General features: G+C 51.5%; 6 protein-coding genes across 7 annotated transcripts; 2 read left to right on the top strand and 4 right to left on the bottom strand.

Moving 5' to 3' along the window:
• Positions 1-1,779: 1,779 nt before the first annotated feature.
• LOC3290613 (uncharacterized) lies at positions 1,780-3,770 on the bottom strand. Its single transcript, XM_563794.4, has 3 exons — positions 3,419-3,770; positions 2,806-3,252; positions 1,780-2,726 (listed from the first exon to the last, which is right to left on the bottom strand). Exons 1-3 carry the CDS (start codon positions 3,493-3,495, stop codon positions 2,561-2,563), a joined length of 690 nt encoding a protein of 229 aa, XP_563794.3. The 5' UTR covers positions 3,496-3,770; the 3' UTR covers positions 1,780-2,560.
• Positions 3,771-7,091: 3,321 nt separating this feature from the next.
• Positions 7,092-10,914, bottom strand: LOC11175695 (uncharacterized). The gene is made up of 4 exons (XM_003436057.2): positions 10,634-10,914; positions 9,819-10,556; positions 8,127-9,758; positions 7,092-7,549 (listed from the first exon to the last, which is right to left on the bottom strand). The coding sequence occupies exons 1-4, from the start codon at positions 10,873-10,875 to the stop codon at positions 7,276-7,278; spliced, it is 2,886 nt and encodes a 961-aa protein (XP_003436105.2). The 5' UTR covers positions 10,876-10,914; the 3' UTR covers positions 7,092-7,275.
• A 65-nt stretch (positions 10,915-10,979) lies between these two features.
• LOC133391866 (uncharacterized) lies at positions 10,980-11,416 on the top strand. Its single transcript, XM_061648433.1, has 2 exons — positions 10,980-11,001; positions 11,061-11,416. The coding sequence occupies exons 1-2, from the start codon at positions 10,980-10,982 to the stop codon at positions 11,414-11,416; spliced, it is 378 nt and encodes a 125-aa protein (XP_061504417.1).
• A 295-nt stretch (positions 11,417-11,711) lies between these two features.
• On the bottom strand, positions 11,712-16,266 carry LOC1273565 (L-asparaginase). 2 transcript variants are annotated; one of them, XM_061640804.1, is made up of 5 exons: positions 16,008-16,266; positions 14,019-14,423; positions 12,944-13,929; positions 12,683-12,868; positions 11,712-12,605 (listed from the first exon to the last, which is right to left on the bottom strand). In XM_061640804.1, the coding sequence occupies exons 2-5, from the start codon at positions 14,335-14,337 to the stop codon at positions 12,018-12,020; spliced, it is 2,079 nt and encodes a 692-aa protein (XP_061496788.1). In that variant the 5' UTR covers positions 14,338-14,423; positions 16,008-16,266; the 3' UTR covers positions 11,712-12,017. The 2 variants fall into 2 exon arrangements, with proteins under 2 accessions (XP_061496788.1, XP_061496787.1); XM_061640803.1 differs by having other exon boundaries at positions 15,237-16,114.
• Positions 16,267-16,918: 652 nt separating this feature from the next.
• LOC1273566 (dolichyl-diphosphooligosaccharide--protein glycosyltransferase subunit STT3B) lies at positions 16,919-21,581 on the bottom strand. Its single transcript, XM_312559.6, has 4 exons — positions 20,981-21,581; positions 19,225-20,664; positions 18,682-19,152; positions 16,919-18,582 (listed from the first exon to the last, which is right to left on the bottom strand). Exons 1-4 carry the CDS (start codon positions 21,136-21,138, stop codon positions 18,315-18,317), a joined length of 2,337 nt encoding a protein of 778 aa, XP_312559.4. The 5' UTR covers positions 21,139-21,581; the 3' UTR covers positions 16,919-18,314.
• A 238-nt stretch (positions 21,582-21,819) lies between these two features.
• Positions 21,820-23,155, top strand: LOC1273567 (large ribosomal subunit protein uL16). Its single transcript, XM_312560.5, has 2 exons — positions 21,820-22,450; positions 22,710-23,155. The coding sequence occupies exons 1-2, from the start codon at positions 22,122-22,124 to the stop codon at positions 23,038-23,040; spliced, it is 660 nt and encodes a 219-aa protein (XP_312560.3). The 5' UTR covers positions 21,820-22,121; the 3' UTR covers positions 23,041-23,155.
• The last annotated feature ends 9 nt before the right edge of the window (positions 23,156-23,164 follow it).

Below are 23,164 nucleotides of genomic sequence, written 5' to 3'. Positions count from 1 at the left end.
ATCGCACACGCCGGCCTTGCCGCTTACCTTCGCACCTTGGTGAGTTGGTGTTTTTGTTTTCCCAAAGCGCCTGACCACCTGATTCTGCCACCCACCCATCTATCTCTTCACTGGGTGAATAAATGATTTGCGCATCACGCGCGAAGCTAAGGTTCACTTGGTGGAAGAATGGGGGGAAGGGGACGGGGTTTGAATTTTGAATCACATACCCTAAAATATCTTTACCACTGCGGTGGAATGCGAACCGGTGCGCGGTGGTAAAAGGTAGGCGGCTGCGCTGCTACATTCACGGATGATTGCGCACCTTAATGGGCTGCGTACGTGAAGAGCGTGGAGGCGCATGGTTGCTCACTCGAATGCACGTGCGATGACGGGAAGACCTTTTTATTTGGAAGACCGTGAGGGGAGTGTAAAATGTAATGCTTTTTGGATTAAATTTGGTGACAACAATTACTGCTTGCGACTGAAGCTTAAATCACCAGAAATTCTTTATCATATAATTGCTTCAAAGAGATTAGTCAATCAAATCCCACTTAGTTGTACCGCATGAGTAAGTCAATCGCGGACAAATCGACTCTACCAATGGGTCCCACCATCCCAGCACAATAGCGGAAACGTTTACAAGATGGTCAGACGATGGTACGTGATGATTTGCGTGGTTAAATTTAGGCCCAACACTCAGCGACGCACCTCACAATGCCAATGGCGATGTAAACATGCGACGAGCGTATCCCACTACCACCACCATTACAGGCACCGTTGTTCGAGGACGGGCGACCAATAGCCCGGCATGACATTCGATCGCATCAAACCGTTCAGACACAATGCGATACATCAAATTACCAAGCATTACCGATTACAAACATGGCACTTAACCTGACGCGCCCGATCGTTCAAACAGATGTGCAAAGTTACTTCCGAGACATTAGCATTAGCGCCTTAGGGTAATGCGCTCCCCATCGGAAGGAAGTGGAAAGCGAATGGCGCACTATGAACGGAGTCGTAGTAGTAGCAGTAGTGACTAACACTAGCATAAACACAACACTGTCAGTGTCAGGGCCCGGTTTGCCCGATACCCGAGCGCGAAGGTGACAATGATTTGTAAAGTGAGCAAAAGTTAAAAAAAAGGGAAAAGAAGAACACACACGAGCGTGCGTCTCGCGTGCTTTTGTTGGCCTGTGCTGGTCTGTGGTGTCGGTGTTGTGTTGTGTTAATTTTCATTTCTTTTTCACTTCGCAATCGATCCGATAAACAATGATGATGGCAATCTGATGCTGATACAATCGGTGTGTGCTGCCCCGATCGCGAGCGTTGTTCGAGCTAACCGGCAGGGGGCGGCTAGTGTGGTTGATTTATTTTTAAACCCGTTACCACTCTTGGCATTCGATTTCGATAGAACTGTTTACATTTCTAGCCCGCAGCACGGGAAGGGATAGGGAAACCCAGGAATGTTTCGATCGGTGACCCAATCGCTCTGGTCGCTGGTGGTTCTGGGATTTATTTGTGCGGCCACATTTAGATCGTACGTGAGAGACCACCGTGCAATGCGCTGCATGCTCGATGCGCTGCAATCGATGCGCTGCAACTCGTTCGCTCAAGAGTGAAGTAGAACTGCTTCAAATCCCTTTACTTTAATCACTATTGCGATATGTGTTTGCACTGCCATCCCTGTTTGCTTGTCCTGTGGGCAACAGATCAACAGCGTCACGACCGACAGGGATTGATTTATAGTACCTACCGCCACACGTGCAAGGTGACCTTGCGGCAAACTCCAAAACGCAAACAACACGCGTCCAAAATCCAACCAAGTAGGCGTAGGTTAGTGTGGGGCCGTCCAACCGAGCAAGACATCAACAACACAAGCAATACCCGAACCCTTCAAGGGACGACGATCGCTCGTTGTTGCAGGGGTTTCGCTCGTTTCTTGCTTTATTAAACGGTTCGTCTCACGCTCCAATGTCGTACATATTATTTACAACCACGCTGAAATACGCTCCCCCCAAAACCACGCGACTATACACCCCACAATGCAGAAGAAACATTACAAAAAAAAAACTTCGCTCCCGACTGGGTAAGGTAAGGTCGGGGAACGAAAATAATAGTAGCTTAAATAAGAAACAGATCCCTCGTGTAAGTGTATGCTTATGCTAGATGGTAACGGTATGCGGCTTATGTAGGTGTCGTGGCCTTTTTCCCCGTTGCGTTGTTCTAATTTCTAAACCGATCATCGCTTTCCCCTTGCCAGGGTCACGCAAATCAACAGACTGGCTCCGTTCCTGTCCGCTGTTGCAGTCGCCGATGTTTCGTTTCGTCTCACATGAAGGACCGAGGTCACCCTCAGGCCCTTCCAGCACCCTGTGCTTCCTTGCGCTGTGGGAAAATGCTAAAAATAAGCCCTTCCAACAAACGGTCGGTTCCGTTTGAAGCGTGGGCTACAGCGCAGATTGGCTACATCTGTTTTGCAAACCGTTCACGAACCGCTTCCACTATGTGAAACGCAAACAAAACATCCCCGACTGCGATGCGGCAGGGTGAGCCTGCTGCCTGCTAGCTGTTGGTCTTAGTTGCCGATCGGGAACATCTTCTTGAACAGCTTCAGCGTCGACTGGCGATCGAGCGGACAGGTGGAGTAGATCTCGTCGCACGATCGGGCCGTTTGCATTTTCCCGTTCTTGATCGCTTCCTTAATGGCGGTTCCGTCCAGCATGTAATCGATGATCGAGTTTCTGGATGGGAAAGGTGTACAAAAAACCATGAAAAACGGGAACCATGAATGGAAAACTACGCGTATCCGCTACTACTTACTCCGAGAGCGCCAGAATCATGTGCTCCACCTGATCGGCCGTGCCGACCTGGGCGTGGTAGTCGGACGAGCGCAGGTAGCTGCAGACCGCCTTCTGCATGCACGCGCCCGAATCGATGTTGTTCTGGGCCAGATAGTCGTCCACCTTGTTCATCAGGTCGCTGATGCCGGTCGGGTCACTGTCCGCGCTACGGTAGTGTCCGGAGCCACCGTACCCGCCGCCGATCACGTTGACCAGCTTGGGCAGCAGCAGCAGCGCACCGATACCGACGAGCGTACCGAGCACGACACCGCCGAGATCGATCTTGAGTGGAGTGTAGGAACCGAGGCCGGAGCTGGAGTAACCGTACCCGTTGACGCCACCGTAGCCGGTGGTTAGCCCAAGTCGCTGGCTACGATCGCTGGCGGATTCTGTCGCAAAGCTGTCGTTCTGTCGGCGCCACGGATTGCTGGAGAAAGTCAACAGAGACCGTAGGACAAAATGAATGAGCATTGAACAAACAGCACACAGGCACGGATTGAAAACAGCCGCACTACACTCTGCTTCACTCGGTATGACACTTTTTATAACAGTTCTTAGTACATCTGCATACACCGCCACATGACCGTGCTTACCTTTGAGCTTCCACACACTGCCAACCGATCGTTGCTAGCACTAAAACCGACACAAAGTAAGCTGCACGAGCTGCCATTTTATGAAGATGGAGATGAGTTTGGAGATGGGTGTTTCTGCAACTGCTGTAGTGCTCACACTGTTGCTGTCAACGTTCGAAGTGTACCGACTGTAATGAATCCTTCTGGCTGGCGAAACAATATTTTATACTCGAACCACAGCGATCGAGCTGCTGCTCCTCCTACCAGCAGCAGTGGCGACAATCATTCCAAACACAATGAATAATAGAATTACAAACGAATGTTTTTCCTTGCGAGCTTCCCTCCAAAACAACCGGCAATGATGATGGTTCACGACCTTTTTGGCGTAGAAAACAAGAAAAAAAAGGAGAAACAGCATAAAGAAACAACATCAAAGCCATCGCAAGTACAAACCACTTTTCCCTCCATAGACCCTAAAGCCTACGCAAACGACTTCCTTTTGCATCGCACGTGGTGCGCATCTCTATTCTGTCGCGTTTCATTCAAAAGATGTGCCCTGTTGCGTGAACCGCTGCGCGATTGTTTTGCTGCGCGGTGGGCTCCGCATGGTTTCTGTTGGACGGTCGGGCGTACTGTGTGTGTGTGTGTGTGTGTCAGTCACTTAATGGGCCGAGAAGAAAACAAGGGAGGGCGGAAAAAGAAGACCCGATAATCGGAGGCCCGATGCTCGTGGTGGGTAGGAAGCCGTGAACGTTTAATGCGGAATTATGAACATCATTACCGCGATTAAACCATGGCAGCTTAAGGTTGGACAGGTAGGAGGAACTTAGTTTTCTTAAGCTGCGGTTGACAGTTTTCCTTTCGTCGCAACAGAGGCGATGATAATTTCGTTGCTTATCCACCATGCCATCCTCCCCCAACGAGCCCACGTGCGCTCTCCCTCTGCCGGTGGGGGCAGGAAGTGGAATGTTGCGCAAGCTAAAAGGTGTAATCGGCAAACTTGAAGACGCATCTACACACACCCACACGATAGGATGCAGCACAGTTGACAATTTGGGAACCATTTTTCACTTTCCGTGTGCAAATTTTCTCCTTTGCTTTTTGGAGGGTGTGATTGATATCTGCGCGTGCTTTCACTGCGATCAATAGTTCTGCTTTCAATGCGTGCATGACATGAAGTTCTAATTTTTCCCTAGAACTTGTGTGACTTTTCCTTAAAGAATGGTAATTTAATCGGTATACAACAGTTTGTCACTTTGACAACTCCACTGTTCTTAAAAATATTTTTTATATTTTCTTAATTTCTGTAAAATGGGAAGGCATTTTTAATGAATTATTACACATTTTAACTACTGTTTTAATGATTAAATAATTGTTGAAAGGTTATGTTGGAATAAGAAGAACATTTTTCGTATTCAATTATCCAAGAAAATCTTTAAATCTTACATACAATATGTACTGTTCGCGGAGAAAACAGTGAATAACAAACATAGTATAAAAATAAGTGACGCAAACAATCGATATTGATAAAATAAAGAGCAGAAGATGCGAAAACCGATGAACAAAGGGAAAAAAAACTAGTGTTAAAGTGAAAAGGAACACAAAAAGAACAATCTAAAATAAAATTGCATTATAACATAACACATAGAAACATACAATATCCAAAACCAAATGATGTAGGAAACTCAAAACGAAAATTGAAGAGAAGAAGCAGCCACGATCAAAATGCTTTTAAGGAAAGCAACTATACAACAATATTAAAAAACTGTATGGTACTACTAAACTGTATTGTACTAAGAGAAGATACAATAGGTGACCGTTAAATGGATGTTTTAGCTAGCAGTTCGCTAACTGGAGTGATTTGCAGTTGAAAAACACATAAATGTCAAAACATGAAACATCCGGAATCTTAAGAAGAGATATTCATAACAACTGTGGATTTTTCTCATAAATTTAACCTCTCAGCTAGCGCTCACTTACTGTAACACATAAAATATATACATTGTTCACACACAAACAGTATCTAACCAGTGTACCAAGCTGTGAAGCACACTTAATTCATGTCTGTATTTGTGCCTGTGTTTTTGTTTGTTTAAGATCTTTAAGAAATTTACAAAGTTTAAAAAAATCGACTAAAATTGTCCAAAGAAGGAAGAATAATCTTTTGCATCCATCAGTACAATGATTCGTCACAAACACACACCCTCAAATTGTGCCGTATTGCAGCAGCGATTGCATCATTTAATTGTTCGGCAGTGCACAGGGATGACATAATGGCCACATGTGTGTCACGCGCACCGAACAAGAATTGTCACCGGCTGTGTTGCGTTTAATTTTCCACCACTAAATTATTCACCATGCGTGAAATTAACAATCCGCTGCAGCGTTTCTTAGCGCAGTGGCTGCATCACACACACCCAAGAAAGCTGTATGTGCAAGAGCAAAATAAGGGGAAAACAAACCGACAACAAATATCGATGTACAATAGTAATAGTTTAAATATTGTTTTTTTTATTTTTTATTTTTTTGATGACCGATCAATGGTACAAGCAATAAAGGATAAACCCAAGCATGCCCTACGATCATTAGAATGTCACAGCCTATCTGCGTTAAAGCTTGTTTATCGCTTAGTTTAAAAAAGAAGTTGCTTAAAACTAGGTTATACTGCAGGAACTGATACCTCTAGTAGCATATCGGCAAGGGTCTTGTGCATTTTCCACCAAAAGAAAAAGCCTTGCCATTCCCACTTGACTTCACTTACACAACCGACTTGCAATTTGGTTGCTGCAGTTTCGCAACTGCCCTACAATGGCACTGCAGTGTGACATCGGTAAACCGCCTCTCAGCTCCTCAGCTCGGGCAAGCAGATAGCATAACCGTCGAGTGCAGTCAGCATAATCAGACACATACATTTCTTTTCCTCTTTTCACTAACTCCATTCACATCGCGGCAACAACAAGATGCCGGGCCCCCTTCTCCTTGTAGTTCGAACCAGTAGTACGGAAAACCGATCCACACGTGCCATAGCTTTCCGAAGCGTGAATTGTTTTCCATCGTTTTGCTGCACAATTCAAAGCGATTCGCGGCACGACGACGATGATGATGATGATAAATCGTTCTCGCGCACTCGAATGATTTGCGCACCACTTTTGCGTATTTGCGTTAAGAGTCGGTGAGAAAGGAGAGAGAGGGACAGAAAAAACACACACACGGGAGTGTGGCTCAGGGAATCGAAAAGCCATGAACCGCTAACTTGTCATGGCTGCATCGCGCCGATCGTTGATGCAGCGAGCACTTAGTTCAGGGCCACAATTTGCGCAATGTGCCAGTTTAGCAATTGCACTGGAACCGACAGGACGGCGACAATGCTCACCGTGTCCATTCTTGCCCTGGCAGTGCTGCTACTCGAGCAGGGCCCGAAAGCACTGGGCGGACCGGCGCCGAACGATACCGCAGGTGGCCAGCCCTGGGGCCGCGTGTACGGACCAGCCGCCCTGTCCGAGGAGGATCGCTTTTACACGCTCGACTACTCCGCCGGCACAACGGTGCGGCCGCGTGCCCGAGCGTCCAAAACGTCCTCGTCCGGCTGGCGTCGCGAACCGCGGTTCATATCGTTCGAAACGAAGGACAACAGCATTGAGGTAGGTGTAAAGCTCCGTTTGCTTGCTTGCTACATCAAAAGCGAAACGAAAGCTTTAAAAAACGGTAGAAAAATAGGACTTTTTTATATCTCTAAACGCAAATTTGGTAACGTAATTCCTTTTTCCCGCTCCCGGTTTCTTCCTCCCTCCCCCGGGGACAGGTGGAGATAGATTTTGCGATACCCTTCCTGTCGATTCCGGTCCAAAAGTCGGCCAGCGGTGTGATGAGCTCCGTGCTCAAGGTAAGCATTGCGTCGGATAGCAGCAGTAGGCGACCGTCGGGCAGCAGCCGACCATCAGCGACTGCGGCACGGCCTGCGGGATGCGATCGCACACTAACGAGCTATCCATGCCGATCTGTTTCCCCCTGGACAGGGCACTCCGCTGCTGAACGTTAACCTTGGTGCCGTGGCCGTCGCCGGGGCCCTTACCGTTGGCGGCGCGCTGATTGGGGCGGCTGCCCGCTCCTTCACCAACGGCACCGGCGCCCTGCTGGGAGGGCCGCGACGCGCTGAAAGTAAATCCCGACCGGAGGTGGACGGTATTGGCGGTAAGTGTGATTGCGTGTTGGGAGGCACAGTACAGGGTTAAGGAGTCGTGGCCACACGGTGCCGCCTGCTGCCCATTGCTTCTGTCTCGTGCTGTGTTCGCCTCGCTGTGTTTAAGAAGTTGGCCTGCAAGAAGCTGGTAGGGAATGACGCACAAGTGCCGGAGTGACGCGATCTTTTGTTGTGACCTTTGTGACGTGCAAATGGGCCCGGACAAATCAACCCACACACACACACTCAGACACATCGTTTTGCGGGCAGGGACGGGAAGGAAAAAAAGAACGCGTTTTTCTATTTTTGGTTTCACAAAACGATAAGAGATAAAGTTATTTCAAGGTGTAAAAGAATGTGACGGAAAAAGGTGACAATAAGAGTTGAGCTAAAAACAAAAAGCGGTTCGCTCACAATTTTTGCAAAACCAGAACATTCAATACAAAAAATAGGGACGTAACCCGGCATGAGGTCGTCGTGGCGCGTTCACAGAACAGAAACAGAAGCCATGGGCTGGCAGGCAGGGGCAGTGGGTCAGAAGGCAGTTACTTTTTGTTGCCCCTTCCGCCGGGTTCGTTTCCTTTCGCTGCTCCTCCGCCAGGTCCTTTTCCTGCCGCCCCTTTAGCTTTCGTGACCGATATGCGAACCTTCGTGCCGCCTGCATCCGGCCCACCGGCAGCTCCCTTCTTACTGCCCGCCGCGCCTTTCTGGTTGGTGGATTTTGAGCCCGCTCCATCTCCCTTGCCATGGCCGCGTCCGGCAGCAGCGGCAGCTTTGCCCTTGCCGTCCTTCTCGTCCCCGACCGGCTTGAGCTGGAAGTCCTGCACGTTGTACTGCGTTTCGGCCACCACCACGTCCGGCCGCTTCATGTCCGGCCGGATGATCGCCGACGGTGGGGTAAACTCCACGTCCAGCTCACTCTCGCTGCCGCTCGGTATGTCCGCGATGGACGTTTTCGCCGAAAGGCCGAGCACCTTTGAAGAGCGGCGTATCTCTTCCGCGAGCAGGCGCTTCTCGCGCTCGGTACAGTGGCCACAGTCGGTCAGCTCCTTGCAGCCGCACAGCGGCAAACCCTTGCGCTTCAGGGCGTCCCGCAGCAGGTACAGCTTGGTGCGTTGCGGGTCCTTGGCCAGCTTGAACTTGATCGGCTTGCAGGGCAGGTACGGATCGTCCGTCGTCTGCAGGGTGGCCGAATCCTTAAGCGGATGCATCGTGATCGCGTACTCGCCATGCTTGCGCGTGATGTGCAGGGTGGGCCGTTGCTTCTTGTCACCGTCCTCCTCCCGCTCGGCCCCTTGGAAACCGACCGACTTACGCTTCGTTACCGGCACATTGTCCAGCGGGTAGCACTTGAGGAAGTGCTGCATCAGCTGCATGATCGGCCGCCGCACGGCTCCCGGGCGCCAACCGGGCCGCCGCTTGCCGATGCCGGGCGGACACACGTCCCACTGCCAGCCCATGTGGGCCGGCACGAGCGGATCACGCTTCATGCACGTCCGATGGCCGACCACAATGCCCGGATGGCGCTTGCCGAACCGATACGAGTACAGGTTCCGGTTTTGGTGCTTAATTTTGCGCACGGTCGCGTTGTACTGTTTGCGGATCTGTTTCGCCGTCGGCCGCTGTTTCACATTCGCATTCACGGCTGTGTTATGGCCGCTTTTCAGATCCTGCTGCCCTTTACTGCCGTACACCTGTTGCATCTGCTCCTTGCGCTTACCTTGGCCATTGTCCAGCCCTACCGCCGAGCCGGAAGCCTTTGCTTCCCGCTCCGTACGCCAGGGACGACGCGTCATAGGTCTCGCGGCCGCTACATTGGCGACGGTGGACCGTCGATGGACCTGTGTGATGTGTTTCGACTGGCGCGGACCGGTGCTGAACGAGCTAGTGGAGGTACGGTCTCCCTGCTGGCTGATCTGGTTTGCGCAATCAATGCAGCGTGTTTTGCAAATGTTACACAGCCGACAAGAGTCGGACGAGGCTACCATCGTGTCGGAACCACGCAGCGACGAGTCCTGCTCATCGGGCCGGTGCTGATCGATAGCGACCGAGGGAGCGTTGAAGTACGCCGGCAGCGAGAACCGGGAGCGGGATGCTTGTTTTTTCGGCTTGTAGCCACACTTCGGGCAGCAGCACGCCTCCGGCAGCCAATCCAAGCAAGCCTTGCAACGCTCGCAGCAACTAGGAGCAAGGAGAAAACGATTAGGATGATGTAAACCCGTACTTTGCAACAAGCCATACCGGATAGATGATTTGGTCGTCTTCTTAATGCTTTTGCGACCGCTCAAATCCTTTCCACAGGCCAGTCCTTCGTCGGCACGATTCTCCGCCACCGTGTGGGACGAACGTGCACGACCTGGGCGGACATTGGCGACCGACGATGCGCAGGTTGCACCGGTAATGGTCAGCCCACCGCACTGGGCGCAGAACTTGCCGCACCCGTCGGTGTCGGAAACGGAGTCCCGCTGCCCAATCGCATCGTCCAGCTTGACCTGATTGATCTTCTCCTTGATCCGCTCGATCATCTGCTCCGTGCTGGACACCATCTTCTTGCTCAGAATGCCATCTACAATCTCGTACCCGCAGCACGAATCGCCGTTCGCTCGCGGCAGGCTGCACTTGGGGCAGGCGAGCAGCTGGCGCACCTCCGCCTCCTGCCTGTCGGCCGATTTCAGCTTGCTGTCGTTGATGCGGTACAGCACATCGAACGAGGCGAGCGGATCGACCGGAGCAACGCTGCGCACGACCTGCAGTACCATCGAGACCATGCCCACCTGCTTGGACGAGGACGCATCGTGCAAGGGGAACTGTTCGGCCACCGGTGTGCCACTGTCGGCGGTCGGATCGAACGCCATCACTTTGGTGTCCTTGAGCTGCAGCACGCCCCGGTAGCTGTGCGGCGAGTCGTTCGGCTTGATGGCCACCTCGACGGTGCTGTCCGTCAAGAAGCGGGCAAACTTTTCCGCATCCTCCTGTAAGCTGTAGCGAAGGGTGGGGGGGACAACATGACATTGCCATGCTAAAGGGGAACGAAAAAAAAACAATATGTCACTTACCTCACCACAATGCCCGGCTTGATCGTGTTCAGCATGGTCAGCGTCCCGACGGCATCATCCTTTTCCTTGCCGCACTGCAGCGAAAGCGTGTACTGCTGCTGCTGTTCCTCAGGTTCGTCGCTGCCACTGTTCAGCTCCAACAGTTTGATCAAAACCATCAGCGAGTAGGGCGGCTGGTCGGCAAAGGGAAGGCCGGGGCCGGCATCGTACGAGGCGACACTGGGCTCAACGCTAAGTTCCATCGTGTTCCACTACAGCTGGGACGGCTTCAACAAACCTTGCAGGCAACGCTTCGAACACCTCACACCGGACTGTGTGGCTGTGGCGTTGCACATTTCGCACCGCAATGGTTGCTGCGATGAATGCACGTTTCGCCCAGCCGTCGCAATCAAGCCTGCATTGGTATCATTTTCATCTCTTCCCACAGACAAGCAGCAGCGTGGCGGAGCGCAGGAGGACAGTTTGCTGTGGACGCTTCTCGGATCGCTGGATCGAACGATGGAAGACTACGACATCGATACGGTGGCCTGTGCCCAGCGGACGATTTGCTGGTACGTGCGGGAGGCTAACGTAGCGGTTGCCGAGGGTAAGCCCACGCCCGTGGACACCGTCGTCGAGGGGTTGTCGCGGGCCGACTGGATGGACCGGTTTCTCACCGGCACTGCCATCGAGCAGGCGATCCAGGCGGGCCGGCAGCGCAAGACGAGCTGCGAGAAGATGTTTCCCCACTGTGCGATCGGCAGCTTCGTGGAGCACCTGGTGCGTATGGCAGGGAAGCGGTAAGCTTACGATGGGAGCAAGTACAATGAGTCAAAGTTTAGGGTAAGTTTTGTGTTATCGTTTGGTAAGCATTCAGTACGATTTGTAAAGGCTATACGTATTTAGTTTGTAGTTAGAAGCGTGAAATTGTACATTTTCGGAGGGAATCTATACGAATATAACATCTTTGGGATGATGAAAGAATTTGTTTTAGTTCTTGCACCGACAGATGTGCTAAAAGGTGACGTCCGAAAAAGTAACGTACGCAGCCACTTTAACTTTGCCTGAACGGTCAGAGGTGTCAAACTCGAAATTTGTGTTTTTGATTACTGGTGCGAATTAGATAATTTTTTATTCTACTTTCCTTGTTGTATGTTTTAAATCTAATTACAGTAGAAGACCAACTGTGTTCGTCCTTAATGTCTTCGCTTTAAATTCCTTATCAATACACTGCACTTTACTTGTGGCCTATTAATGTTGGTTCAGAATTTAAGTAACTACCACTCAACAAAAAACCTTCACATTCCTTCTCAACATACTCTAGCACATTCACCTCTCAACTCCTTCCACCACCTCACGTATCACAATAATGCAAAAAGTGTACGAGACGCTCGGTAGCCCACATTTAGTCGAACGAATCCTTCATCTGGAGCCGCTTGTCCGCATCGAACGACAGCTCCTCGCCCCGCACCGCCTCGTGGCGCTCCAGCACCGGCACGACCGACTCCGAGTTTGCCTTCAGCGCGTAGTCGAGCGGCGTCAGCCCGAGATAGTCGATCGCGTTCGGTTCGGCATAGTTTTTCAGCAGATACTGCACTATCTCCACGTGCCCGTACAGCGCCGCCACGTGCAGTGCGGTACGGCCGCACGAGTCTTCCTGCGACAGGTCGGCGCCGGCAATGCGGTACGATTCCAGTCTGGCCTGCTGGTTCCGGGCCGCGGCCGCACACAGCCCATCCCCGATCGCCCGTATCGAGCCGGTCAGATGGGCACCGCACTTGATCAGCAACCGGATCGCCTGATGGTGGTCGTGCATGATCGCATCCATCAGCGGTGTGCGATCGTACCGGTCGCGTATGTGTACGGCGGCACCGTTCTGCAGCAGATACTGCACCATCTCGATGTTGCCCTCGCAGCACGCCACGTGCAGTGCCGTCCGGTGGTCGTAGTTTTCGGCCGACATGTTGGCACCGTAGTTCTTCAGGTTCGTCAGCTGAAGGAGGAGGAGAAGGTGTGAAGGAAAGGTCGTTAGGTACGAGATACTTTCAAGCTGCCAGAAGGGCGCGTTACCTTTGTCACATCGCCAGCCAGCACGGCCGTGCTGACCATCGCCGGAAAGAGGGAAGACTTTAGCTGTCCCAGTTCTTTGGTGGACGTAAGATGCAGCGTACGTGCAACGGCATCGATCAGATCGTACTCTTGCATTTCCGGCGGCTTTTCACAGGTGAGCTCTCCGCGCAGATTACTCTTCATCATCTATAGAGGATATAGAGAACACACACACACCATAAGTGTCAATAGCAAAATCAACCACTCTCCACACCACCTCACCTTCTTCTTCGCCTCCCAGTCCCACTCCTGCTTGCTCAGCACGTACGACAGCTTGGCCAGTGCCGCTTCCGGCGTCATATCGTACCCCGGTATGATGCCAATCTCCTGCAGCTGCCGGCCCGTTTCGTACAGATCGCACACCGCACCCTCGTTGCACTGGGTACAGTTCACGATCAGCACCTGCCGCTCGTTCGCCTCCCTCAGGGCCGCGATCAGATCCGCCCGGTTGGTGGGAAAATTGCCCGCACCGTACGTCTGCAGCACCACGCCACGCATCGGCGCCCGCAGAAACGCATTGACCGTCGCGACCGAGATGCTGGGAAACAGCCGCAACAGCCCCACGTTCTCGTCCATCTGCAGGTGCACCGTAAACTTGTCCACCGTGCACGGCCGAAAGATGACCCGATAGTCCACCTCCACGTTGATGCCCATCTTGGCGAGCGGGGCCGCATTGGGCGAATTGAACGCGTCCAGCGACTCGCTGCTAACCTTGATCGTGCGGTTACCGCGAAACAGCCGGCTGTTGAAGAAGATGCACACCTCGGGCAGCACATAATTCCCCGCCAGGATCAGCGCGGACGTAAAGTTGTCCTTGCCGTCCGTGCGCGTCTCAAAGATCGGTATCTGCGACCCGGTGATGATGATGGTTTTGCCCAAATTTTCAAACATAAACGACAGGGCGGACGCGGTGTAGGACAGCGTATCGGTACCGTGCAGTATCACAAACCCGTCGAAAAACTCGTACGACTGGCGTATGTCGGTCGCGATGCGCACCCAGTCCGAGATGCTCATGTTGGAGGAATCGAGCAGTGGCTCGTACTCAGAGATTTGGTACAGTATGCGACGGTGCTGTCCCTCCACGTACGGCAGCACCAACGGGGCCATATTTTTCGCCGGCCCGTACCGCTTGCTTGCGTACCCGTCGTCGTGCATGTTCGGGTACTGGCGTATTTTGCGCACAAACTCGTACGGCCGTGGTTCCAGCGCTGGGGGGAAAGCCAAACAAACAGATCGATATAGTTCCATTTTTACCACCACCTTTGTATGCTAATTTGGGCCACTCCCATCCCCTTACCATTCTTCTCGTTTCGCATCATGCCGATCGTGCCGCCGGTGTAGATGACGAGCACCTTCGCTTCGGGCGCCTCCGACGGCAGCTTGCCGTAGCTCGAGTTTCGCCGCATCGACAGCTTGCTCAGGTCCAGGCTGCCGTGCGGATTCACGTCAACCAGTTGTTTGCGCTTCCAGGGCGAGTGGGCCGGTGGAACGGTCGCGGGACCGGCCGGTGCGTTTCCACCGTTTTGCGTCTTCAACTTAATGGCGAGTGGCGTGTCATCGTCTTCGCTGTCGGGCGATGGGGCAGGGGTGGTAGGCTGCTGGTCTACCACGTCCATTGTGTGCGGTTGTTTGGCTACCGATTACGAACCAACTAACGACGACGACGTCCGGGGCGAATCGAAACTAAAGTTCAGGAGCTTCGCTGCAAAAAAAAAGAGTAAAAATTGAAGCAAACATACAAATAAGGTCAGTTTCTGAAGGCCCCAGAAGAGCTTCACACGTGGCGGAGAAGGACCGTCTTGGGGCGTTGTGCTACCAAGTGATTACAATAAAAAAATGGTTCCTTATCTAAATCCACGATCCAGACGCTACAATGGCTCCCCCCTCGCGGAGGCATTAAATTTACATATTTCAAAAAAAAAATCACAACAACCGGCTAAAACTGGACCGAATCGAGAATCGGGTGCCGTTTGATAAGCATTAGGAGCCGCTGCTGGCATGTTTATTCATGAACGATTAGCGTTGATTCAATGGGGAGAGAACAAAGAACATCAACCAAAGGTTGAAACCAGTCTAGCAAACAGCATGGAATGCTTTAAAAAATGTGTCTCCCCTTGGCATTGCAATATGAAACATTACTAAATATCCAATTCCTCTATTCTAGTACACCACGGTGCATTATCCATTCCAACCTCTTTCATGGGTGCAGCACTTTTTTCTATTAATAGACTGTGTGTGTGGCAAATTTTTTGAACTAGTCCGCCACACCACACGCTATCCGGAATAGCCCACATTGCATCAGCCCGGGGGGGTGTTAAAATCAGTGTTTAAACACTTCACTAATCCTCCAGCAGGTCGCCTTTTTAGCCTAACGATATGGTAGCAACGTGGCCGTGTAATTGCGTACGGCACACGCTTCACGCACGGAGCGAATTTAATTGCGCGACCTTGCGAAGGGTCGACCCAGCCGGCCAGTGTCTTGTAGCGGAGGCTCAACCAAAGCCGTATACCGTACCGTCCACAGCACCTGCACACGCTAGTGAAAGCTTAAAGCTTTCGTGGCGAATGAAAACTCCGATGCACCACACACCAAGGCCACATACACACACAGGGAACTGCCGTGGCTCAAACTGCACCTAAACCAGAGCCGCCTCACAGCTTTCACTGATATTGCACACTGCCAGGCCGAAACATTCTGTGCCGAACTTGATGGCCTTCTTCTCTCTCGCGCGCGCGTCTTCTTGCGGTTGGTCTTCGTTGGTGAAAAGACCTTCGAAGAATTTATGCGCACGCAGCGGTAGCATAATTACTCCCGAATGTTCCCCGACTCCCCTCCGAAGCCGGTGGGATGGCAAGAGCGGTGGTAATGTAACAGAACACACATCAACACACATAACACACAGCACACAGCTGCAACGGTTCAGCAGAAGTAGGTCAATCTTCAAAATCATATGATATTGCCCCCGCTCTACTGGTTCGCAGGTCGGACGTTGCCGCAGCACACGTGCATGGTGTTTTTTCTGTATTTTCTTTTGATAGCTGCTTATCAGAGACGGTAACTTGCGCGGCTTGTTTGTGTCTTACTACGTTATAACTTTTAGCACTCCATTTTATCGCTAATCATATAATTCTTAGCTATCGCAATATTTAACTTCTTAATCTAAAAACATATTTTTTTTACCGAAATTGCTCTCAAAACTCTTAAATTAACACCTATATTTTTGCGTGTTTTCCTTTTTTCGGTTCACTGCGTTCATTCAAAAACCCCGGTAAAAGATAAGTTCACCTTTTTATCGCCAAACGCGCTTCGCGCTATATCTAAGCACCGTTGCGCATACGATGCACGCGCTCGCAACTTCCTACTAACCGCCACCGGAGCTGACTGAAGCGCGCCACTGCCCAAGCCGGTCAATTTGAAGGCGCCGCTGTAGCAAACACCATCCCGCACCACCCCACCACACCACGCGCGCTTGTACCAAGCCAAGCTTGTACACACACACACACACATCACCGTCGTACGCATGCACGCGACAACGCGCGACACACTGTCAACAGCGATCGACACAGCGCAAACAGGCGACCCTTGTTCCTCGGAGATAAGGAAGCGTTCTTTTCTTTTGCGGCCGTGCCCCTCTCCCGTGATGTGTGAGCAAGCGGTCCATTTAGCGATCGGGTGTGAAGTAATGCTCGTTGTGATTGCCGCCAAAATACACACCAGAAATGGGTAACATCCGTATCACCAAGATATCCGTTCCGTGGTCTGGGTTCAAAATATTTACCACCGGAGCACCAGCAACGTTTGTTCGCAGCTCGGTCGATCACGACCCGCGCGTCATCAGAAGGTTCACTCGATCCAGTGGTGGCGATCAGGTGAGTGCAAGAGCAAGCGGTACGGGATTTTTGAAGCACACACTGTTTGGCTATGCGAAAGGTCTGCGCCATCTGATGCTGATGGGTTATTCCCGAGGGCCATATAGTACCGTACTTTCCCACATCCAAAAAGTTGTATCCTTCGACTGCATCTCGATGTTTCTGCAGGGACTCGTTGCAGAGCCTCAAGCTACGAGTAAGGTTTGTTCAATTCTGTAAAGAAAAAGGAAAAAAACGAGTAATTTAAAAAAACAATATATATAGCATCATTCCGTTAGTTTTCTCAATATTTGTCAAACGACTTCATACTGCCAAACCGCAAGTTGATTATTGTTTCAATCTTTTCGATGCGTGTTTTATTTCACTCCTCGTCATAGTGTGTAATGGTCGGCTAGGAGGCGATCTTTCTATATATGAGATGTTGATCGTTCGATATATTTCTTTTCAATCTTGTTTTGCTGTGCTTTACTTGTTCACTTGCCCATCTAGCCTGCACGAACAAGACGACCAGATATCGTTGGAATATAGCAGATGCGCAAATAAACAACACGCACATCCTAATTGAATCGATCCTCAAAACGGCAAGGCGCGCGCGCTCAACAGTTCGATCTTCAGTTCACACTGCCAGCGGAAGGCGCATCTAGCATAAAATTTACGTCTCCATGGTAACAGAACGATCGCACAGTTTCGGCAAGAGAAAAGAGACATTACGTTACACACTTTGCAATGAGCAGCTGCACCTTGAGGTTGTTTGTGAGTTCCGTTGTGCCGTTCTTTCTTCAGCTGCTTACTATTGTGTTTGTTGGTATTAACCGGGTTTTTTTTCTCTAGATCTAATTGTATTTGTTCATTTGTAATTTTCTCTTTTTTTCTCCTCTACTTGTGTGGAATGGGCAAACAGAAAAGTTGTCCACCTAAATGCAAATGGTTCACTTTCAATCTTTCTGTGCTTGCACTTTGCAGCTCAACATCTTAGTTATGGAAATCTAGAGAACGAATCAGTCCACTAACCACTGCTTGAGGAGAAAGAACAAACTGCAAAACAATGTCGTGGGTGGGTGAGGTTTTGGGTGAATTGTAAAGTGTATTCGGTGCACAAAACACATCAAACAGTGAGAGGGCTGTGGCGGCCCCCTGGGCAGACCCTTGTAACACGTAACTCGGATCGAAACATCTTCTTTCTTCGCAGCTCCCACGCTGTCGCCTAATTTTATTGCATTTGATCCCAGTGTCCTAGCGTTTTAGATGTATAGTAAGACTTATTTTGTTGGATGTTGTGTCTGCCACTAGCCGGGGGGGTGTCTGCTGCATGCCCTTCCTTCTACACACTACAATAAAGAACCAAAATTGAGATAAAAGTTTTGGCGACACGAACGTTCGCGGGGGCAAATCGAAGGTCCAACATTGAATTGGGGAGATATTAAAGGGACAGGGGCGACAGTTTGCATTTAACCACTTTTCACAGCATTTTGGTTGCAGTGTGAGCCTGCCGACACATAAAACGATCGGTTAATAATTATTTGCCCCCTTAACACGGTTCTTGGTTTTACACTAACAAAAAAAGGTTTTATGGAAACTCCTACGGAAACAAATGTGAGGAAAGGAAACGACAGAAACAAGACCGCTCGTAGTGCTTCTTCTTCTTCTCCCTCCCTCATTAGCTGAAATGTAACGCTTTGCAGGAGTCCGTGCAGCGCTCGCTGATCCACTTGGCAACAGCACTCTACTTATTCCTCTTGCCCTTCACCACGACGGGACGGTTTTTGATCAGTCCTTTCCTTCGCTTGGACGTTTTGCGCGACACAAACTCGCCCGCCGGCAACACCCGTTCGTCCGGCTTCAGTGCGGGCCGGTTGAATTCGTGCGGTTTCTTCACGCGATAGATGCGCACCAGCCAGTGCTCGCTCGTGTACGCCTCCTCGAGGTACGTCAGGTCAAAGTCCTTATTGCCGATCACGGCATTGCGGGTGCGATCGTATCCGGCAGCTCCTCTGTTATAGGGTAGTAGTAGTAAAAGTCAAGAAAACGAAAAGCAATTTAAGGGTTTAAATAGTCTCCAAGTAGATATCAAACTCCTCCCCATCGCTCACCTGTAGTCTAGCTTCAGTTCTCCAAACTTGTAGTAGCTCAGCTTGTACATCAAACAGTTCAGCAGGGCCGGTGCACCCTCCGAATCGATGCGGAACTCACCCCGGTCGGTAAAGTAATCGCTTTCCCGTATGTCCTTCGGGTGTTCGCCCTCGGCGATGCGCACCATCCACAGGAACTTGTTGATGTCGTCGCCGGAGTAGCCGATCACGCCGCCGAAGATGACCAGCACATAGTCCACATCGAGCGAGGTCATGATCTCGTACGCCTTATCCTCCGGCGAGGACATGGCTTTGCCGACGAGCGCGATGTGGCTGTTGTTCCACGTGTTATTATCTACCAGTGTGGTTCGATTGGCCATACCCGCTATCTGGTAGCCGTAGTCCCACCAGGACATGACGCGCGCATCCGGTGCCGTATTTTGCCACAGCCAGTAGTACGCCTCACGGAAATCGTCCAAAATGTTGCGCGTGCTGTAATTGTACCAAAGGAAATTGTCAGGCATATCGTTAAAGACTTTCACCTGCCCGTCAATCCACCCTTACCCATCGTTGCTGTTGTAAAAGGCCAGCACAATCGAAGGGCTGCTGTACGCGTTCGACGTCACCCAGGTGCAGTGTACCGCGAACATCATGAGAAGCATCAGAATCGCCACAATCACCATATTCTTAACGTTCGATCCAAGGCCCGTGTTCTGCTCACCGTGGGCACTGTGCGAGGACAGATCGTGCTTGGGCCGATGCTTCATCTTGCCTGCCTTGTCGTACAGTTGCTTCTTCTCTCCGGTCGCGTCCTCCTGCTCGCCCTCCGCACTGCTTTCCTTCGAGCCGGCCGCACTGTCCTCCTTCAGGAACACTTCCAGCAGCCCGGAAAAGGCAACGCCGGCCAAAATGCATACCACGGGCGTCAGGGTCAGCATCAGGCGCACCATCACACCGGCAAAGTAAACGGCACTGATGGCGTACAGCACGACAAACACGCGCTCGTCGTTGATCTTCTTGATGCAGTACCACAGACCCACCGGGAACGTGCACACCAGTATGTGCAGATCGAAGAAGAAGGAAAACCACGTCGTCGGCTGATGCTCCGACACGGACGCAATGATCGGAATGTGAATTTTCGCGTACCCCGTGTCCCACAGCGAGTAGAACCGGCCGCTCCACGGCGCAATCACGCCCAGCATGGTGAGCAGCACGACGCCCGCAAAGACGACACCGGCCGCCACCAGACCGCCGACCAGGAACAGGCGCTTAAACTCCTGCTTCGACAGCACGGTCTGCACGTGCTTCAGCACGGCCACGGCGAACATCAGCAGAAACACGCCCGACGCGGCCATATGCTCGCTCGTGCGGATCGGCTGGAAGCCGACGAACGGGATCTGCATCGACAGGATCAACCCGAGGATGTAGAAGGTGGTGTAGGAGGTGAAGAGGCGGGGCGAGTAGCGGCCCATCATCAGCAGCACGAACACGTGCAGCGGGATCAGATTGATGATGAACACGTAGCCACCCCAGGCGGACACCATGTAGAAGTAGGACAGGGCGGTACAGGCCGCCCAGTACACGCTGCCCGTCTTCACCGACTTCACCCACAGGTAGTAGGTGAACTGGAGGGCGAAGATCGCAATGCCCTCGTTATCGTACGAGCCCGCCACCGAGCGGCTGATGTAGCCGGGCACGATCGCGATGAAGCTGGCGGCGAACAGGCCGGCCCCGGCCGACCACAGCTCCTTCGTCAGCAGGTACGTCGAGATGGCGGTGAGACCGCTGAAGATCGGCGCCAGAAACACGCAGATGTCGCGGATGTGCACCGGAATGTTGAGCGTGTGCAGCAGCCAGTGGATACCGCCGGACGTGATCATCAGCCCGGGGTACACGGTGCCGCCGACGATGCGGCCCAGCGGGTACCAGGCGGACTCGTCGAACCAGTTGAGGAACTTGTAGAACCCATTCTCCACCATGTGTGCCGTGGCACGGTAGTTGAACCTGTGTTAAAACGAAACGTAAGAACAGCATGAAATAAACTCTAATCGCACCTGGTGAGTTTCGTGCAGGCGTATGTGTGCGTGTGCGTGCTTATGTGTCTGTATTTGTGTGCGCGTGCAGCGAGCCACGTACGAAAACAAAACAATCCCAACCGTTGGAAGGGACACGTAATCGCTTGCGAGTTGCTGCTTCTCACCTCACGCCCCCTTTCCAACGCACCCTCACACACACACACACCTCTTTGGGATCATTAACCTCGCTGGAAAACCGTACCAAACGGCCGTGTTTTCCAGTATTTCTCCCTCCACCGACTCACCATGGATCGAACTCGTGGATGATGCTCTCGAACCGGATCACCGCAAACAACCGGCTGGAGAATCCGCACAGCCAGGCCAGCAACAGGACGGCGAACGTTATCAGGCTGGAGTAGCCGGCCGTCTTCCGAAGGGTGGTGCTCTTGGTGGACCGATTCATGCTGACGGCCAGAGAGCTTGCCGGGCAAAGGGGAACTGGCAAGGTTCCGTTTCCGGAAGATTGTTGCTTTTTCACGTCACCGTATTAAGCACACCTACACACACACACGCACCCCGTGTCCAGCAAAACCCGGGGGGGAGGAGGAAGATGTAAGAAGCGAACGAAAAGCCGACAAAAAGACCGATTCCGCGTTTGGCCCGTTTACCGAGGCACCCGTTTTGCAGCACTTCTAATGCAGGTTGCCGAGCGGCAGGTTGTTACACAGGCATTTTACACCAGACCGCGGATTGTCCACGGAACCGAACGGAGAAAACACCGGGGAAACAATTAACGCCACCACCGAGTCCAGCAAATCTTGTTCGTGTTCTTGTTTCTTTTTCTTCTTTCCTTCGGCCAACAGTTGATAAAAAAGTGGTGACGTTGCGGTGACAGCATCGAATGTTCGAATGATTTGAACCCTTTTTCGAACATTTTTTTTGGCATTGAATTAAATTTTTATGGATTTGTTTCACTCTAGTAAACATATGTATAATATTTTTAGAGTTAACTATTCAATATTTGCCATATAAAACGAATAATTACAGTGTTCGAGACAGCAAATTGTAACATCACTTGACCAAAACGGCCAATGTGTGATTTTCTTCCATTTTGCCAGATTGGCATGAACCATCCTGAAGTAATATTTAACCATTGAGAAAAGGGGAAATTACATTCGATACAGGCATGAATCAATTTGAAGATCTTTATAAAATGAACACCTTTTGCATTTTCCGTAAAGAAAACTAGAAATAAATTGGTTTTTTGACAAGGTTGTTGTGATTTTACTCCGCCATCGTCTGTCAAACGGGCCTGACAGTCCGCCAAGCAGGCGCGCAATGAGCCAACCCGCCGCTCCACCGCTCACGATGCGTCAGCTTGTTTGACAGGCACACATTTCTCTTTTTCCTCGTACGTCGGAGGAAACGCACGTGTGTATCGGAAAAATGGGTCGCCGCCCGGCTCGGTGTTATCGTTACTGCAAAAACAAACCCTACCCGAAATCGCGCTTCTGTCGCGGTGTTCCGGATCCGAAAATCCGTATCTTCGATCTGGGCCGCAAGAAGGCATGCGTGGAGGACTTCCCGCTCTGCGTGCATCTCGTGTCGGACGAGTATGAGCAGCTCAGCTCGGAGGCGCTCGAGGCGGGCCGTATCTGCTGCAACAAGTACCTGGTGAAGTTCTGCGGCAAGGACCAGTTCCACATCCGTATGCGCCTGCACCCGTTCCATGTGATCCGCATCAACAAGATGTTGTCCTGTGCCGGAGCTGATCGGTAAGTGTTGCGCGTTTCCGCGAATGACGCTTCCATTGCGCGGTTACTTCCGCCTCCTCCTTCCACCGTGATGATATTTGCCATTATCAGAGCATTGGGTTATGAATCTTTCCACTGATTACCCTTTATACACGTTGACAATTGCTGACCTTTTTCCTAATTACATCGCTGAACCCCACTACATTTTACCATTGTGTCGCGCAATGACTAATCAACATTCTCCTTCACTTTTCTCCTGTTGTCTCGCTCTCGCAAACAGGCTCCAAACAGGAATGCGTGGTGCCTTCGGCAAACCGCAGGGTACGGTGGCTCGCGTCCACATCGGCCAGCCAATCATGTCGGTGCGCTCGAGCGACCGCTTCAAGGCGCAGGTCATCGAGGCGCTGCGTCGTGCCAAGTTCAAGTTCCCGGGTCGCCAGAAGATCTTCGTCTCGAAGAAGTGGGGCTTCACCAAGTACGACCGCGACGTGTACCAGAAGCACAACGACGAGGGCCGTCTGGTGCCGGACGGATGCGGTGTCCAGTTCCGCAACGATCACGGTCCGCTGGTCAAATGGGAGCAGCATCAACGCAACCGGCTTTCGGCCTAAGCGCGCCTCCTGCTTCGCCCTCGGGAAGGCGAGTTCGTTGCGGAAGCGTAACGGCTTGCCGATTCTCTCTTTTTGCGTGAAATAAAACAAACACACACCTTCCTTGAAACAGAAACGATTATTC

The sequence above is a fragment of the Anopheles gambiae genome, chromosome 2 (genome assembly GCF_943734735.2).
Source record: "Anopheles gambiae chromosome 2, idAnoGambNW_F1_1, whole genome shotgun sequence".
Taxonomy (NCBI): domain Eukaryota; kingdom Metazoa; phylum Arthropoda; class Insecta; order Diptera; family Culicidae; genus Anopheles; species Anopheles gambiae.
The sequence above is the reverse complement of the archived record's forward strand: the minus strand, read 5'-3'. Positions and strand labels throughout refer to the sequence as shown.